This window comes from Mirounga leonina, unplaced genomic scaffold, assembly GCF_011800145.1.
Source record: "Mirounga leonina isolate KUSES-001 unplaced genomic scaffold, KU_Mleo_1.0 Mir_166, whole genome shotgun sequence".
In the NCBI taxonomy this organism is placed as follows: domain Eukaryota; kingdom Metazoa; phylum Chordata; class Mammalia; order Carnivora; family Phocidae; genus Mirounga; species Mirounga leonina.
Window position 1 is genome coordinate 33,110,305 of NW_023270418.1, and position 19,451 is coordinate 33,129,755.

The 19,451-nt window shown below is 48.8% G+C and overlaps 1 protein-coding gene across 2 annotated transcripts; it reads left to right on the forward strand.

The window, feature by feature from the left end:
- The first annotated feature begins 15,532 nt into the window (after positions 1-15,532).
- Positions 15,533-18,689, forward strand: LOC118016139 (glutathione S-transferase P). Of its 2 annotated transcripts, none has more exons than XM_035013418.1 (7): positions 15,533-15,636; positions 15,961-15,996; positions 16,292-16,398; positions 16,512-16,599; positions 16,973-17,076; positions 18,147-18,254; positions 18,418-18,689. In XM_035013418.1, coding segments are annotated over exons 1-7 (633 nt in total). In that variant the 5' UTR covers positions 15,533-15,635; the 3' UTR covers positions 18,607-18,689. The 2 variants fall into 2 exon arrangements, with proteins under 2 accessions (XP_034869309.1, XP_034869310.1); XM_035013419.1 differs by lacking the exon at positions 15,533-15,636 and adding an exon at positions 15,689-15,705.
- The last annotated feature ends 762 nt before the right edge of the window (positions 18,690-19,451 follow it).

Here is a 19,451-nt window from a genome sequence, read left to right on the forward strand (position 1 = left end):
AAGAGAGCGAGAGAGCGAGGGAGCGAGCACAAGCAGGGGGAGCGGCAGGCAGAGGGAGAAGCAGGCTCCCCGCTGAGCAGGGAGCCTGATGGGGGACTTGATCCCAGGACCCGAAGGCAGACGCTTAACGGACAGAGCCACCCAGGTGTCCCTGGTGGTGTTTATCAAGCTTCTTATCACCCCTAAAGAATCACTGTTCTGGCTGGGGGAGGGGGACAGTCAGAGAGGAAGAAAAACAGGGACACTGGAGAAAAAAAGGAGAACCCAGTTCTCCTGATCCCATCATTCTGCTGAGCTCCTCTGTGGGTTTTCTTCCTGCCTCCTTGGGACAACCTCCCACCCCCACCCTCGAGTCTCACGGACACCTGGACTCACTAGACCCAATAGAGGACACGGTGTCCTCCCAAAGGCTGCCTCTCCGCCCTGGTCCCCATCTCAGGGAAGGAGTGACCCCTCAGGCTCCCTTGAGGCTTCCTTCCCTATAGACACCAAGTCCAGAATCTTCCACCTTGATGTGTTTGGAGAGCTTCCGGAGGACCCAGCCCAGGCCAGCCCCAGTCTGAGGTCCTGCTCCCTGAAGCCTCAGCTTACTCCGCTGGCCCTGCAGGAGGGGTCTTTAGGAAAAGCTGCCTGGAGACCCCACCCCCCAGCTGTGCCCTCCATCACTGCCGTCAGGGGTCCCAGAGTAGGGCCCGAGCCATGGGCAAGGGGTTTCTGAGGAGGACAGATGGGGTTAAATAGCACTGAAACTCAGGCTGAAATGCTTTGCAATTGTCCTCAATCTTGATGACACAGAAGGACCCAGCTCAGTTGGTGCCATTGCGCGAGAAATGCCTAGCACTTGCTAATGTTACTTGTGAAAAGGGAGGGTCCGGTGCCCCTTCATCCAGATAGACTAAAAAAAAATAGCATTCTCATTGTCATTATTTTTAGTGATCTTTTACTTGTTAACAAGTGGTGCCTGTTCCCACTTATGGAAGTGAAACAGGCTCTATTTAAAATAAGCATGTTTTGGGTGCCTGGGCGGCTCAGTCGGTTAAGTGTCTGCCTTTGGCTCAGGTCATGATCCCAGGGTCCTGGGACTGAGTCCTGCGTCGGGATCCTTGCTCAGCGGGGAGCCTGCTTCTCCCTCTCCTTCTGCCCCTTCCCCCACTTGTGCTTTCTCTGTCAAATAAATAAATAAAATCTTAAAAAAAAAAGATATAAAGTAGAAGTCAAAACTCCTTGCTCATGGAATACTTAAATCTATTCAAAGATAAAAATAATCCTAAAATAATTTAATGAGATAGAATCTAAGAGTTCACAAAGTTGTGGCCACAGAGGAACTGGAACAATATAGAAAGGTGTGACAAAAAGGTAGAAAAAGAGCTGAGCCCTAGTAAGAGGGGAATCAAATACACAGAATAGTAATAAAACCCTACGATGGAGGGTGGACAAAATGGGTGAAGGGGGTCAAAAGGTACAGACTTCAAGTTATAAAATAAGTCATGAAATGTAACATACAGGGGCACCTGGGTGGCTCAGTCCGTTAAGTGTCTGCCTTCGGCTCAGGTCATGATCCCAGGGTCCTGGGACTGAGTCCTGCATTGGGCTCCTTGCTCCGCGGGGAGTCTGCTTCTCCCTCTCCCCCTGTTTGTGCTCTCTCTCTGTCAAATAAATAAAATATTTTTAAAAAATTAAATAAGCATGTTTTCGTTGAAGAAGTAAGGAAATTTAGAGGAAGTTGGCTAGTAGACAGCATCAGGGACATGACTATGACAAGAGCCATGAAAGTGGTATGGGTGTGAGAAACCAAGTTTGGAGTGTGAGCGTGTGCGTGAGCGCTTGTCTGTGTCTGTCTGCGGGAGCAAGTGTCTACGTGCAAGGTGCGGAACTGCATAAAGGACACCTCATCTATTTTTTAAGACTTTATTTATTGGGGGGGAGGGGCAGAGGGAGAGAGAGACTCTCAAGCAGATTCCACACTGAGGCTGAGCCTGACACAGGGCTCCATCTGATGACCCCGGGATCATGACCTGAGCCGAAACCAAGAGTCAGATGCCCAACAGACTCAGCCACCCAGACACCCCAAGGACACCTCATTTAACATGGAGTTGGAGGGTACCTGGGGCTTGCTCATTCGTAAGAGCATGCAACTCTTGATCTCCTGGTCATGAGTTCGAACCCCATGCTGGGTGTACAGATTACTTAAATTAAAAAAGCTTTTAAAAAATTAAGGGGTGCTTGGGTGGCTCAGTCAGTTGAACATGTGACTTTTGATCTCAGCTCAGGTCTTGACCTCAGAGTTGTGAGTTCAAGCCCCACAATAGGCTCCACGCTGGCAAGGAGCCTACTTAGAAAAAATAAAATAAATAAAAACAAGCAAATAAAATAATTTTTAAAAATGGAGCTGGGAGGCCAGAAGGGGGAGCTCTCATGCCCAACCGTGGGTCATCAACGGCACCCGGGGTAGAAGAGAAGGACCTTACATTTCTGGTAGGAAAAAGCCTATACGCAACTGTCCCAGCAGGAGGAAGGGAGATTTTTCTCCTCAACCAGCAACAGCCCAGTCGATGAGAAACTGCCATCACTCTGAGCTCTCCTTTCTTCCAACAGACTTTCTTTCAGAGCAACCCTTCCCTACTCCCTCCTTTTTCTCTACAGTGTTCCTCTCTTTTGTTCCCTGGCCTTGTCGTGCTTCTACCATAGCTTGCTTGTCCCAAATTGCAATTCTTTGCTATTCTTTAATAAATCCATTTTGATGGTAAAATAACTGGCTGTCTTGTATTTATGTATTTATTTGTAGGCTCCACACCCAGCATGGAGCCCAACATGGGGTTCAAACTCACGACCCTGAGATCAAGACCCGAGCTGAGATCAAGAGTCAGGTGCTTACCCCACTGAGCCACCTGGGCACCCCAGGGCTGTCTTATTTTTAAGGTTTATGTTACTTGGTGATCAGAGGTGGGATCCAGAGAAGACTCCCAACAGCTCTAAGGCTGGGTGAGCAAACAGATGCCCATGCCCACAGAGCCCATTGACCTCACTGCTCTGTTGTGGGCCCTGGAGATTGAGGGCAAGTCTCTCCCAGATCCAAGCACTATGCCCCATGCACTTTGAGTGCTCCAGCTTGATTCAGGATCTGTTTATTTATTTTTATTTTTATTTTTTTAAAGATGTTACTTATTTGAGAGAGAGAGAGAGAGAGCAAGGGGCAGAGGGAGAGGGAGAAGCAGACTCTCCACTGACCAGGGAGCCTGACGTGGGACTCCATCCCAGGACCCTGGGATCATGACCTAAGCCCAAGGCAGACGCTTCACCGACGGAGCCACCCAGGCACCCCTCGGGATCTGTTTAAAGGCTTTGTCCTTTCTGGTGAGTACTCATTTTTTTGAACCTCTAGTTTTGAGTAACAGGATCCCTGCCCTCTAAACTCTTTCAAGAGAGCCCTCCTGCTAGGACCCTGGCCAGCTTTAGGTTTCAAAACCATAGTCCCTCTTTCCGTGCACTTTCAACTAAATGGACTAACTTAGCTAAAGATAATTTAGAGCTTCAATGGCCAGTATGGAAGCTTTCAATCTCCCGAACTTGTTTTTCTCAAAGCTAAATTGGAAAGCTACAGCTCCAAATTAAACAAACTGAATGGGATGCCTTTTTTTAACTGGTACCTTGAGGCTTCCAAATGTTTGCAGGATTCTAAAATTGCCTCTTTGCAAAATACCATTTCTAAATTAACTGAGGTAAACAAACAATTGAAAGAAGTCAAATGGCCTCTTTTTTCTCTCCCCCATCTTCTTGGTCTCTGGAGGTGTAACAGCCCACCTTGTGCTCAGGCCCCACCTCTGGGGCCATTTTCCTCTATTTCCTCTTCACCCTGCCTCCCCTCCACCCCCTCCCTGATTCTAATCCTTTCACTGAATTTCCCTTTTCCTCCAAAACTTTTCCCACTCCCTCTTCTTCTGAACCTATTGAAACCTGTCCCTCTGAAGTTAAGTCTTCCAACTAAACCCCAAATTTCTTATGTTCTCTGGACTAAAGCTGAATTGCAAGTCATAATTAAAGAGTTTCCCAAAGGGGCGCCTGGGTGGCTCAGTTGGTTAGGCGACTGCCTTCGGCTCAGGTCATGACCCTGGAGTCCCGGGATCGAGTCCCGCATCGGGCTCCCTGCTCGGCAGGGAGTCTGCTTCTCCCTCTGACCCTCCCCCCTCTCATGTGCTCTCTGTCTCTCATTCTCTCTCTCAAATAAATAAATAAATCTTAAAAAAAAAAAAAAAGAGTTTCCCAAAGTAAAATGGAAGAGGAAGGAAAACTTGCAAATTCATTCTACAAGGCCAGCATTACCCTGATATCAAAACCATATAAACACATTAAAAAAAAAAAAGAAAACTATAGGTCAGGATCTCTGATGAATATAGATGCAAAAATCTTCAACAAAATATTAGGAAACTAAATCCAGCGACATATTTTTTTAAAAAATCATTCACCATGATCAAGTGGGATTTATTCACAAATCAAGTGGGTTCAATATTCACAAATCAATCAACATGATACATCACATCAACAAGAGAAAGGATAAAAACCATATGATCATTTCAATAGATGAAGAAAAAGCATTTGACAAAGTAAAACATCCATTTATGGTAAAAACCCTCAACAAAGTAGGTTAGAGAGAACATATCTCAACATAATAAAGGCTATATCTGAGAAACCATCATAGCTCTCATAGTCAATGGTGAAAAACTGAGAGCTTTCCCCCTCATATCAGGAACAAGACAAAGGTGTCCACTCTTACCATTTTTATTCAACATAGTACTGGAAGTCCTAGCCACAGCAATCAGACAAGAAAAAGAAATAAAAGGCATCCAAATTGGTAAGGAAGAATAAAACTTTCACTATTTGCAGATGACATAATACTATACATAGAAAACCCTAAAGACGCCACCAGAAACTAGTAGAACTGATAAATGAATTCAGTAAATTGCAGGATTCAAAATCAACATACAGAAATCTGTTGCATTTCTACACACCAATAATGAAGTAACAGAAAGAGCAATTAAGAAAACAATCCTAGGGACACCTGGGTGGCTCAGTCCATTAGGCATCTGCCTTTGGCTCAGGTCATGATCCCAGGGTCCTGGGATTAAGTCCCGCATCAGGCTCCCAGCTCAGCGGGGAGCCTGCTTCTCCCTCTCACTCTCCCTCTGTGTTCTCTCTGTCTCTCTCAAATAATAAACAAAATCCTTAAGGAAAAAAAAGAAAACAATCAAAAAAAAAAAAAAAAAGAAAGAAAGAAAAGAAAAAGAGGAAGAAAACAATCCCATTTACAACTGCACCAAAAATATCAAAATACATAGGAATAAACACAACCAAGGAAGTGAAGACCTGCACACAGAAAACTGTAAAATACTGATGAAAGAAACTGAAGATGACACAAACAAATGGAAAGACTTGCCATGTTCATGGGTTGGAAAAATGAAATATTGTTAAGGTGTCCATACTACCCAAAGCAACCTACAGATTTAATGCAATCCCTGTCAAAACACCAACAGCATGTTTCACAGAAGTAGGATAATATTAAAATTTGTATTCAGCCACAAAAGACCCTTAGCAGTCAAAGCAATCTGGAAAAAGAAGACCCAAACTGGAGGTAACAAAATTCCAGATTTCAAGATATACTACAAAGCTGTAGTAATCAAAACAGTATGGTACTGGCTAAAAAAAGACACAGAGATCAATGGAACAGAATAGAGAGCCCAGAAATAAACCTACAATTATATGGTCAATTAATCTTTTCAAAGGAGGCAAGAATATGCAATGGGAAAAAGGCAGTCTCTTCAAAAAATGGTGTTGGGAAAACTGGACAGCAACATGCCAAAGATTGAAACTGGACCACTTTCTTATACCATACACAAAAAAATAAACTCAAAATAGATTAAAGACCTAAATTGAGACCTAAAACCATAAAATCTCTAGAAGAAAACATTGGCAATAATCTTTTTAACATCAGCCATAAGAACATTTTTCTAGGTATGTTTCCTTTGGCAAGGGAAATAAAAGCAAAATTAAACTAATGGGACTACACCAAAATAAAAAAGTTTTTGCACAGCAAAGGAAACCATCAACAAAACAAAAAGCCCACTGAATGGCAGAAGATATTTGCAAATGATACACCTGATAAGGAGTTATCCAAAATACATAAAGAACTTATAAAACTTGGGGTGCCTGGGTGGCTCAGTCATTAAGTGTCTGCCTTTGGCTCAGGTCAGAATCCCAGGGTCCTGGGATGGAGCCCGGCATCTAGCTCCCTGCTCAGCGGGGAGTCTGCTTCTCCCTCTCCCTCTGCTATTCCCCCTGCTTGTGCTCTCTTGCTCCTTCTGTCAAAATTTAAAAAAAAAATCTTTAAAAAAAGAACTTACAAAATGTAATGCCACAAAAAAGACAAACAGTCCAATTAAAAATGGGCAGAAGCCATGAGTTGACATTTTTCCAAAGAAGACATACAGATGGGCAACAGACACATGAAAAGAAGATGTTCAACCTCACTCATCATTAGGGAAATGCAAATCAAAACACGATGATATATTACATCACAACTGATCAGAATGGCTAAACTCAAAAACACGTGAAAAAACAAATGTTGTGAGGATGTGGAGAAAAAGAAACCGTCAGTATACTATTGGTGGGAATGCAAGTTGGTGAGCCACTGTGGAAAACAGTATGAAGGTTTCTCAAAAAATTAAAAATAGAATTACCATATGATCCAGTAATTCTACTACTGTGTATTTACCCAAAGAAAATAGAAACACTACTTTGAAAAGATATATGCACCCCTGTGTTTACTGCAGCATTATTTACAGTAGCCAAGATATGGAAGCAACCCAAATGTCCACCCATAGATGAATGGATAAAGAAAATGTGGTATACACATACAATGGAATATTACTTGGCCATAAAAAAGAATGAAATCAGGGCACCTGGGTGGCTCAGTCGGTTAAGCATCTGCCTTCAGCTCAGATCATGATCCCGGGGTCCTGGGATCTAGTCCCGAGTTGGGCTCCTTGCTCAGTGGGGAGCCTGCTTTTCCCTCTCCCTCTGCCTGCCGCTCCCCCTGCTTGTGCTCTCCCTCTCTCACTGTGTCTCTCTGTCAAATAAATAAATAAAATCTTAAAAAAAAAGAAAGAAAAAAGAGACAAAAAACCAGACTCTTAAATATAGAGAACAAACTGGTGGTTGCCAGAGGGAGGTGGGTGGCGGGATGGGTGAAATAGGTGAAGGGGATTAAGAGTACATATCTCTTGATGAGCCCTGAGTAATGCATAGAATTATTGAATCATTATATTGTACACATGAAACTAATATAACAATGTATGTTAATTATACTTGAATTAATAAATAAATAAATACAATTTAAAAACTATTTCCTCTGGGGCACCTGGGTGGCTCAGTCAGTAGGACATAATCTTGGGGTCATGAGTTCAAGCCCTATTGGGCGTAGAGTTTACTAAAAAAAAAAAAGATTTCCCCAAAGTAACTAAGGACCCCCATAGGTTTGCTGAAGAATTTAACATGGTTATGCAAACTTACCCACCTAGCTTCTCAGATTTGTATCAATTAGCCCACCTGCTTGTTGGTGAGGGCCAGGGCCAACATTGGATGAAACTTGCCCAGTGGGAAATCCCAAAAGGGATTTAGAGAAACAGATGCCTTTTGGCAAGATGCTAGAACATTCGCTGGAAATTTCCACCAAGCAATGACAATAGCTTTACCTAAGCCTGTTGATTGGAACAAAAGTCAGACTTGCACACAAAAGCCTGATGAATCTATTCATAACTATTGCAACTGACTGCAGATTGTTTTTTTAGGAAAATTTTGGTCTTCCTCTGGCTGTCAAGTCCACTTGGGTAGCTTTTTTTTTTTTTTAAGATTTTATTTATTTGACAGAGAGACACAGCGAGAGAGGGAACACAAGCAGGGGGAGTGGGAGAGGGAGAAGCAGGCTTCCTGCTGAGCAGAGAGCCCCATGCGGGGCTCGATCCCAGGACCCTGAGATCATGACCTGAGCCGAAGGCAGACCCTTAACGACTGAGCCACCCAGGCGCAAAAGGGTAGCTTCTAATTCTGTTTATTAACGTGCTGAATTAGGATCATTCTCTTCTCTTTAAAAGGACCAGGATGGAAAGGGAAACCATGTCCACTCCAGATCTAGTTAATTTAGCAGATCAGCTTGACTGCACTATGGATGATTTGACCAAAACAAAGACCACAAAAATCCTTACTTTTCAGCTTCAACAAATGGAGAGGCCTCTACACAAAACCAAAACCCTCCTGATGTCTGGTACTATTGCAGAGAGTCAGGGCACTCGGAGAAAGGACTCCTACAAGCTTACATACTCCAAGCCCCTCAACCCTGTAGCCAGCCTTCCCAGGGTCCCAATCCCCAATGATGGGCTCTGAGCAATTACAGGGGCTCTTCCCCACCCTCCCTCTTTTTTTTTTTTAAAGATTTTATTTATTTATTCATGAGAGACAGAGAGAGAGAAGCAGAGGGAGAAGCAGGCTCCCAAGGAGCAGGGAGCCCGATGTGGGACTCGATCCCAGGACTCTGGGATCATGACCTGAGCCGAAGGCAGACGCCCAACCATCTGAGCCACCCAGGTGCCCTCTTCCCCCCCACCCTCCCTCTTAATCAGCTCAGAGAAATAACTCTTCAGATTGGGAATGTCTCTCTCTGTCCTTATGGACCCTCGAGCTATGCTCTTGGTGCTCAATCCCCCTGCTATAAAGCAGCCACTGGCTTGGAGTATGAAAACGACTCAAATAGTGGGGTCTCTGATAAACCTCAACAGGTTTCTGTCTCTGCCTATTCCCTTCTGTTTAGATCCTCTAAGAGATACCCACCCCTCTCTCCTTAGTTCCTCCACCCTGACTCACTTACTGGGCCCCAAGATCTCTTAGAAAAATATTAGGCTGGACTATTCTCCCAAAAAGGGAAACAATTCTAGAATTTGACAGTAGCAATCAAAGTAGCCAAACAGGTGAATCAAATGACCCCTCAACATCTTTTATTTGCTCCAACTCTGACGGCACTGGGGCTAACTCCAAGGACACTGGTCAGTCACTGTCCTCTTTACGGGCCAAGCCTTCAACTGATATTGGCAGAATTCACAGTGCACCATTAAGATTGAAACAGATCCCTCAAAACCTCTCCCCAGAATGAATCTATCCTATACGTAAAAAAAGTCCCTTCAAGACATCAGGCCCATAATAAAATAAAGCTCAGGGCCTCACTATCCCCTGTACTAGTCCCTGTAATACTCCTGTTTTATCTGAGAAAAAAAGCCCAGTGGTCAAGAATGGAGGTTTGTCCAAGGATGGAGGTCTGAGCCATAACCGGTAATGTTATCTCTCACCACCCTGTTGTTCCTAATTCCCATACTTTAGTGGCTTTCATCCCCACTGAAAGAAAATTTTTCACTATGATCAGTTTCTGTGGCACCTTCTTTAGCATCCCTGTGGATAAGGCCAGTCAATCTCTTTTTGCCTTCACTTGAGAAGGAAGGCAATACACCTGGACAGTAGCGCCCCCGGGTTTCACAGAACGTCCTTACTTTTCACAGAACTTAAAAGGCTGATTTGGATGATAAGAAATTTTCTGTACACTCTACTTTTTACAATATGTACATGACTTGCTTCTCTGCTCTCCTTCTCAAACCTCTTCAAAGGAAGACAGCATCCACCTGTTAAGACTTCAAGCCAAAGGGACGTAAATTCTCCAAAGAAAAATTGCAGTTTGCTCAAGCCCAGGTTCAATTTTTATGGCACCCGATCTTGGAGCAGGGGTTGCAATTAGATCCAGTTAGGCTTCATGGCATCTTGAACTCCCCCAAATCCAAGACTAAGCACCAACTGCAAGGTTTTCTCAGGCTAGCTGGCTATTGTTGAAATTGTATTCCAAACTTTTTACTGCCCAGCCCCCTACAAAACAAAAAAAACTGGTTCTATTATTTGGAAAGATCAGGATGACACCCCTTTTGAGACTTTAAAGAGAAGGGTTTTTTTTTTTAAGTTTATTTTTTATTTTTTAGTAATCTCTACACCCAGTGTAGAGGGGTTCGAACTCACAATCCCAAGATCAAGAGTCACATGCTCTTCTGACTGAACCAGCCAAGAGCCCCTAAAGAAAAATTTAATAAAGCCCCCTGCCCTTGGCCATCCTGATTATCACCTTCCTGTTTTCCTTTTTGTATGCAAGAAAGAAGGGAATGCTCCCCCCAAAACATGGGACAACCGTCGACCCATTGGTTCATAGGGTATGGGAGCCAATAGCTGGACCCATGGCTTGAGAATACGCCCTTGCCTCCGAGCTATTCCTGCTGATGCCCTTTTAGTTAAGGTCACTGCCGAAATAGTCATGGGGTCCCCTCTAACCGTCCCGTGCCCCCTACAGCAGAAGCCCTCCAATTCTCCTCATGCTCAACACCTTCTGGCCAGTCGCCTCACCTGCTATGAAACCGTCCTGCTAACTGCTCCTCATGAAGCTCTTTCTCACTGCAATAACCTCAACTCTGCTACTCTCCCCCCTTTCACTGATGAGACCCCCTCACCCCTGCTTGATGCTGATGGATCACCCTTTTGACTCCCCATGACAACTGACAAGAAACTCCTTGAACCAGCGTAGAGTTGTTTGTGGTTTACGGATGGTTCTTATTTAAAGGATGAAAACAGTAAACATTGTGCTAATTGCAACTCTTTCTGAAGTCACGGGGCAGCACCTTGGTCTTTGGCCCCTTCGGCCCCACAGGCTGGGTTACATGCCCTTTCTCGGGCTTGCAAACCACAAGCATTTACACCAACAGCTGGTATATTTTAGGGTTGCTCATGACTTTGGAATATTACGGAAACAATGAGGCATCCTTACCTCCAGTGGGGATAAAATGTTAAATAGCTCCTGTGTCCAAAATGTATTAGATATTGCATGCTTGCAGCTGCTCTGGCTGTTAGTAAGGTTCCTGGGCAGCTAGACCCAACACCCTGGAGGCCAAAGGAAACCACCTTGCTGATGTTACTATCAAAAGTGCTCAAGGAAGGGGCGCCTGGGTGGCTCAGTCGGTTAAGCGTCCGCCCTTTGGCTCAGGTCAGAATCTCAGGGTCCTGGGATCAAGCCCCTCGTCAGGCTCCCTGCTCAGTGAGGAGTCTGCTTCTCCCTCTCCCTTTGCCCCTCCGCCTGCTCTTGCTTTCTCTCTCTGTCTCTCTCTCAAATAAATAAATAAATAAGATCTTTAAAAAAAATGCTCAAGGAAACCAAGAGCTCAACCTCTGTCATGGTCCAAAGGGATGCTCTTCCAGATGACAATCTAGAAAAAATTGACAAGAGATGCCCAACAACTGGCCCCAGAGAGGGGAAAACAATATAGGAAATGTAATAATTGTTGGTTTGATAAAAAGAGATGACTTTGCCTTGAGCCAAATACAATCCAGTCCTGCCAGACACTCTAAAATTCCCATTGCTAACCATTGTACTGCATTAAATTGTTGGTCTATTGATAAAATGATAGCCTGTAGGAGCCGATACTGGCAGGGAAATATTAAAATGCCCACCTTGCTTGTCCCACCTGTCCAAAATACAGTGCTGGGAAGTCCATCCATACCACCCCTGGACATTTAAAATTGCCAAATGGACCATTCACAGTCTGGCGAATGGATTTTTATTCGGCTTGCCCCGTCCCATGGGTATAAATATGCTTTAGTCACGGGTGGCCTGTTTTCTCACTGGACTGAAGCTTCCCTTGTAGACAGGCCATGGCCTCTTTTGTGGCTAAAATCCTATTTTAAAAAGGTTATTACTATCCGGGGGGCTCCTCCGATGCTTCATAGTGGTCGGAGGCACTTACTTCACTGGGCCTGACAGGTTTGTGCTTTCGCCAGCCCAATAGCTTTCACCGTGCTTGCCGTCTTTAGTCCTCGGGCCAGTCAACACACTAGGGCATCATTAAGACACAACTGGCAAAATTTGTAAAGACCCTTCCAATACCTTAGCCCAAAGCATTGCCCTTCGTCCTTCTAAATCTCAGATCTGTCCCTTTTGGAACTCACAGACTTTCACCCTTTGAGATAGTCACAGGATGTCCAATGCACTTGGCCCCTGCCTCCTTCGATCCACAGCTAGTAAAAGGAGATCTACTTCCCAATACTATAAAGGCCCAATGGCTTCTATTGAAAACAACCACGCTTTGGTTGATCAATCTCTTTCCAGCATGTTCCCGGGAGATGAAGACGTTAAGCCTCGCACCTTGCAACACAGAGATTATTTTCCTCTACTGGAAAAGACACCTCTATGATTCTCTTCAAGCTCACTGTGGGGGACCCTACCAGGTACCCTTAGCTAGCCCGGGTGTCCCAAACTTCAGGGAATCCACTCCAGGATTCACAGGTCACATCTAAAGAAAGCACCAAAGCCCATTTGCACCTGCACATGGATGGGTGACCTGAAAGTAAAGCTTTCCAGTATTTGAAGCAGATGACGCCTGGTAGACAGCTTCCCCAAGGTGAGTGGGCCGGGCCTGTGTGTACTTGACTCACTGTTGTTTCTTACTCTATTTTCTCCCTCTCTTCCTCGGACAGATAAGGCTCTCATCCGCATTTCCCAGCCATTGCAAAAAAGGCAAAATCGTCAGGTTTGTCCCCAGAAACCTCAATCCGTGTATGACAACAGTGATCCCTTAGTTCACTCTTCGAGTAATTTTGCTGGAATCCCAAATGCCACTGTATGCCTAGATTGTTCCTCGGGTGCCTTTGTAAGGTTAGCGCCCCAAACCCACCTAACCCTAGTCCTTGCTTCTATTTATTTATTTGTTTGTTTATTTGTTTATTTATTTATTAAAGATTTTATTTATTTATTTGAGACAGAGAGAATGACAGAGACAGAGAGCACATGAGAGGGGGGAGGGTCAGAGGGAGAAGCAGGCTCCCCACTGAGCAGGGAGCCCGATGCGGGACTCGATCCCGGGACTCCAGGATCATGACCTGAGCCGAAGGCAGTCGCCTAACCAACTGAGCCACCCAGGCACCCTCTCCTTGCTTCTATTTAATCCAGCCCTGGGTTGGGAAAAAAGATGTCTCAAATATATATTATATAATATATATAACACACACACACATATATACACACGCACACACGTATACATAGGACACTGCAGGGTGACCAATATAAATAGGGCCATTTGTAAGTTTACTGACATACCCATAAATCTAGGTAGTCTTTCACTATGTAATTAAATAGAGTATCTAAGTCTTGGCTGAATGGTGCTAACCCTTCTATATGGGCCGATGGGTCCACAGTGCTACTACTTATGAGGGAGCCCTCTGCATGTCCCCTGGCTACTCCTCTAAATGTGGAGGTTTTGACAGTGATGTCTATGCTGGGGCAACTCATTGTCTTGACAGCTGGAGGATAGAAGGGCCCTGTGCTCTTGCTGTGTTGACCGGTCTAGTTTCTTTCCACGACAAATCAGAAGCCTCTCATTGGTCTACCCCATTGGTTTTCCACAGCTGCCTTAAACAGGAGCTCCCAGGAGATGGATGTGATTCTGGGTTTCTAATCATGTTTTCACTGGCCCTTGTTCTCTCCCTAATAGGACGCCTGCATGGCTCAGTCATTAAGCGTCTGCCTTGGGCTCAGGTCATGATCCCAGGGTCCTGGGATCGAGCCCCACATCAGGCTCCCTGCTCCGCGGGAAGCCTGCTTCTCCCTCTCCCACTCCCCCTGCTTGTGTTCCCTCTCTCAATGTGTCTCTGTCAAATAAATAAATAAAATCTTTAAAAGAAAAGAAAGGAAATCTCTCCCTAAAAAAAAAAAAAGAAAAAGAAAGAAAGAAAGAAAAGAAAAAGAAAGAAGGAAAGAAAGAAAAAGAGAAAAAAAGAAATCTCTCCTGAACATCAAGAGGGCAGGCCAATCCCACAGCCAAAAGAGTGGCAGCCAGACAACTTGTTGCCTAAGGTGATTTGAGACAACCCCATAGCCCTTATTTACTTGCTGAACAAGGAAGCATCTGTGTGATTGCAAACACCACCTCTTGCCGCTCGTGGATAAACTCTTCAGGGCAAGTAGAAACCCAGTTGTACGAAATTAGGGAACAAGTACATTGGCTACAGTAAATTTCACCTGAATCTCCATCGTCCTTTCATGTATTCTTGGGCTACCTTCAGGCCTAGGGTCATGGCTCAGACCCATCTTACAATTTAGAGTTGTCATGTTGCCTTTAATTATACTTTGTATAGTTTAATTATGCATTGTGTGGTTTAATTATACTTTGTATAATTACTTTTAAGTTTTGTAGCTTTCGCCTGTCCAATCATCATAGAAACGATGTACCCAATAAGGTGGTGTTATTCAATGCTTTGAAATGATTTCCAACGTGCATGACCTTGAAAAGATATAGACATTAGATGGGAAATGCCTGAGTCTTCCCTCCTACCCCTCTTTGTTACCTGCATGTGGCCTCAGTGGTTTCGGATCTGTGTACTTTCCCTCTGGTGTGGGACAAGACACCCAGGAAAGGCCCTTCCTGTCACCGAGGGACAAAAGTCGCTGGATTTGGAAAACCTGACTCTTGACCAGGGATGCTTGGGGTGGGGGTGGGGGTGAAGATCTTGATCAAAAGGGGTAAATGTGAAATTCAATAAAGAAGACCTCATTTAAGGGCGCCTGGGTGGCTCAGTTGGTTAAGCGACTGCCTTCGGCTCAGGTCATGATCCTGGAGTCCCGGGATCGAGTCTCACCTCGGGCTCCCTGCTCAGCGGGGAGTCTGCTTCTCCCTCTGACCCTTCCCCCTCTCATGTGCTCTCTCATTCTCTCTCTCTCAAATAAATAAATAAAATCTTAAAAAAAAAAAAAAAAAGAAGACCTCATTTAAAATGGGGTGGGCGCGGGAGGGGGGGCTCTCACCTAGGACCAGTCCTCTTCAGTTGCAGACGGCAATGGGAAGACAGACTCCCATTTTACTACCCCGGGAGGAGGAAAGTAGAGATTTTCTCCTCCCTTGCCAAGAGCCCAGCCAATGAGGAACTGCCACACTCAGCCAAGGACAGACCATCGCCCCCTGCTTTCAGAGCAGCCCCTCCTGACTCCCCCCCCCCCCTAAATTAGCGTTCCTCTCTAATCCCCTGGCCTTGCCTGTGGCTTTACCACAGCTTGCTGATCTCAAATGATACCGCTTTGCTACTCCTGAATAAACCCACTTTGCTGGTAAAATCACTGCCTGTTTTATTTTGAAGGTGGACAAAGGGTTTGTGCCTCCGAGGCCCACAGCCAAGCAGGGAAAGAAGCAGGATTGGGCAAACACGCAAGTGTCCGGAAAACCGGGCAACTGGTACCCTGGCCCTTGCCAGTGAGCCGACCAGGGCGCGGCCGAAGTTCGCGCATCCCGCCTGCCGCAGGGGTGCCGGGGGCTGGGAGGGCCGCGGGCGGGGGTGAGGGCGGGCGGGGGCCGCCGGCGGGGCTCAGGCTCGGGAGGGGAGGGGGGAGCGCGGCTTCCGGAGCGCAGTGAATCAGCACTGGGGCGGAGCTGGGCGGAGCGGGACGGCCGAGGGCGGAACGACGGGCCTGAGCTGTGCCGCCGACCTCCGCCGCCGCCGCCGCCTCCACCCGCGTTGCAACCAGTGAGTCCCCGCCGCCCGGGCTCCCGGGGGCGCTCCCGGTGGAGGCCGGACCGCCTGCTTCGGGCCAGAGTTCGTGGAAGGGCCTGCACTCCCCGGTTCCCCCATCCCTGCGACGGGATGGGGATCCAGGGGACCCACGAGGCCAGCAGCGCGCGGTTGGGGCCCTGGGTGGGGGGTGGGGTTCGGGCCCTTCCAGCGCACGGGCCTGCTCCTAGGGTCCCGGAGTGAGCAGAGCGGGACGTGGGACCCCAGGGAGAATAGATTGGTGCTGTCTCCCTTCCGTGATACCCTGGCCTCTAACAAACTTGTCTCGGTCTGTTGCAGTGCCGCCCTACATCATTGTCTACTTTCCTGTGCGAGGTAGGGGCCCTGGAACTGGGAGCTGGGGGAGGCAGAGGTTGGGCCTGCCGCCCAAGACCCCAAGACCCCAAGACCCCCACCCCATCCCTCCATTATGTGGGTACTAGCCCGGGCCTCCCTCCCTTGCCCCTGAGCTCCCAAGGCTGGAGTATCCAACCTGCTCCCTGAGGCCTGTCCCCTCCCCAGGGTCCAGCGAGGTCATCGGAGCAGTCCTTGCCCCCGTGGCCCCTCCCCAGCGCGCTGTGAGGCTGGGGTCTCTGCACACATCCCCCCACCCCGTTCTCCCCTCCCCCAGGGCGCTGCGAGGCCATGCGCATGCTGCTGGCTGACCAGGGCCAGAGCTGGAAGGAGGAGGTGGTGACCAAGGAGAGCTGGCTGCAGGGCCCGCTCAAGGCCTCCTGTGTGAGTGACTGCGCCCTGGCAGGGGGCAGGTGCTGGGCCTTCGTGGGGCAAAACCAGGGTGGGGGGCAGCTGAGCTCAGCGTCTCTTACTGACCCATGCCACGCCCCCCCCAGCTGTATGGGCAGCTCCCCAAGTTCCAGGACGGAGACCTCACCCTGTACCAGTCCAATGCCATCCTGCGACACCTGGGCCGCTCCCTCGGTGAGTCTTGAGGCTGCGGGTGGCCCAGGGCGGGGGGTGGGCAAGCATCAGCCAGCATTCCCGCTTATCTGCTTGGTGCCTGCCCTCTGACCCTCTTGCGCTTCAGTCAAGCTGTCTGGTGACGCCGTGGAAGGGAGGCAGGAGGAGGCACGAGGAGGTTGTATAAACTGCCCACGGCCGAGCCCAGGTCTGCCCGCAGCTCTTGGACTCTGCCACGCTGCCTCTCGCCGAGTTCCGAGCACTTACTGTGCATCAGGACTGGCCCTTCTGTCCCCGTTCTCCTTCCGCCTCCCTGGCTGTGCCCACAGGCAGCCACATGCCTGTCAGTAGCGTGTCAGGTGTCAGTCCTGCATTTTGCTCTCCTGCTGCGCAGGGCTGTACGGGAAGGACCATCGGGAGGCAGCCCTGCTGGATGTGGTGAACGATGGTGTGGAGGACCTTCGCTGCAAATACGTCATGCTCATCTACACTAACTACGTGAGTCCGGGCACCGGGGGTGGGCCCGGGGGAGAATGAAGGAAGGCTTCCTGTATTCTCGCCCTGCTCCTCAGCCCTCATGCGGCTCTGGCCCACCCCTCCCTCCAAGTCAGGGTGTCCCGGGCTAGGTCGGGCTCTGTGCTGAGGACCAGGAGCTGCTACGGACGAGACCTAGCTCTCACCCTGACTGCCAGCTGATGGACCCAGTCAAGTAGCGGTCAATGGCATGACCTGCAAGGGCAGGAAACCTCGAGCCAGACGTGTACCAGACTGCCTGGGCTGTGGAGGGCAGGGCTTCCTAGAGCAGGTGGAGGGGGAGGAGAAGGATCTGTAGCCAGCCTCCAGCAAGGGGTGCTGGCACCTCGGGGGGCACAAAGCATGAAGACACTGAGTACATTTGGGGGCCTGGGACCAATTTAGCAGAGGCAAGGCATGTGTGTGCCTGTCGAGAGGGAGAGGGAGAGAGTCAGGCGTTGGAGCTGGAGGGGAGCGGGCGCAGGTCCTGAGAACCTTGAACCGTCTGGCTGGATACTCCCCTGCTGGCAGTGGGGGGGCCACTGAGGAGTCTAAGCAGGGCCGTGTCCGAATGTGGGTCTAGGAGGATATATATATATTTTTAAAGATTTTATTTACTTATTTGAGAGAGAGAGAGCACAAGAGGGGGTAGGGTCAGAGAAGCACAGTCCCCGCCAAGCAGGGAGCCCGATGCGGGGCTCGATCCCGGGACTCCGGGATCATGACCTGAGCTGAAGGCAGTCGCTTAACCAACTGAGCCACCCAGGCGCCCCTAGGAGGATCTTCCGAGGCCTTTGGAGTAGTCCAGGGAGATCATGGAAGAGGTGGAAAGGTGGGAGTGGGGTAGAGAAGACTCAGCGGCTGACCTGGATAGGATGTGGCAGTAGCCGGGGGGTGGGGGGGATGAGCAGAGGAGCATGGGGGGCCCCAGCCTGGGTGGGTGGCAATTCACTGAAATGGGGCAGAGAGAAGGGGCATCTCCGGGCTGAGGTAGGGGCTGGGGCAAGCAGCAGTGCGAGGGTCAGGAGGGTAACACGGCGGTGTCTTTCTGGCAGGAGGCAGGGAAGGAGGAGTACTTGAAGGCACTACGAGGGTACCTGAAGCCTTTTGAGACACTATTGTCCCAGAACGAGGGGGGCGAGGCCTTCATCGTGGGCAACCAGGTGAGCATCTGGCCCTGTCCTGCCCCTTCTGCACCATCCTCTTCTTAAAGGTGGAAAACAGGTACAGAGGGGACTCATAAACCCATTACTCAGCAGAACTAGGCAAGACTTAGGGAACACCTCCGGCTCCCTGTCCCTGAGTCCCCGACCCCCTGTCCTGCAGATCTCCTACGCCGACTACAACCTGCTGGACCTGCTGCTGATTCACCAGGTCCTGGACCCCAGCTGCCTGGACTCCTTGCCCCTGCTCTCAGCCTATGTGACGCGCCTCAGCGCCCGGCCCAAGCTCAAGGCCTTCCTGGCCTCCCCCGAGCATGTGAACCGCCCCATCAACGGCAACGGGAAACAGTGAGAGCTTGTGGAAGCCCCCCGTGGGAAGCGGGGGCTGCCTTCCTTCCTTTCCCCAGGACCAATAAAATTTCTAAGCAAGAAGCAGTGCTGTGAGCATCAAATTTCTTGGGGAGGGGCTCTCAGACCCTCAGCAGTCAGGTTCGGGGGAGGGACGGGGCAGCCAACCAGGATGCTGGAATCCTAAAACACATTGGAATTTGTCCTTAGAGCCCTCAACCCAGGCTGTGTTTAGTGAACTCCAGGAGTAGGAATAAAGAGACAGAAAAAATAAAAAGACAGTAAGAAAAGTATGATTTCTGCCCTGGAGGTGCCCACAGTCTAGAGGGAGGACAGGCTCCCGTATATAAACATGCTTTCTAGTTTCAGCAGGCCACCTGCCACGGGGCCTCTGCGCGGGACCGAGAGCCCAGGAGCTGAGGGGCCCAGGGGCCTGGGGGGAGGAGGGGTGTGAGCAGGAGCTCAGGAGCTCCAGGCAGCCCAGGCTGGGTTGGCGAGAGGGTCAGTCACTTCTGCTCAGGCGGGGCCCTCCTGGCTTTCTCCTGCATTTTGGGCACAGGGCGGTCCGGCTGGCTCTCCCACCGCCTTCTCTCACCATCCACGTTAGTCGGGCAAAGAGAAACAACGCAGCCTGGGAGGTTGGTGGCGGCCTGTCTGCAGTGGTAGGAGGCTTGTTCATGGGTGTCCATCACAGGAGACCGGCTGCATCGGAGGCCCACGCCCCATGGATTATGCTGCCATTCGAGAGCCTAGGGAGGCCTGGAGCAGGCTTCTCTGGCTCAGAGAGGCCTGGGGCAACTGAGTGCAGCCCTCTTTGCGAGAGACCTTTTCCTACCATTCACCGGTGGG

What these genes read in the sequence shown, in the direction of transcription:
- LOC118016139 (XM_035013418.1), top strand. An exon ending in TGTCTACTTTCCTGTGCGAG is followed by an intron (nt 15,997 to 16,291) that starts GTAGGGGCCCTG and finishes CCCCTCCCCCAG; the next exon opens with GGCGCTGCGAGGCCATGCGC. An exon ending in CCTTCATCGTGGGCAACCAG is followed by an intron (nt 18,255 to 18,417) that starts GTGAGCATCTGG and finishes CCTGTCCTGCAG; the next exon opens with ATCTCCTACGCCGACTACAA.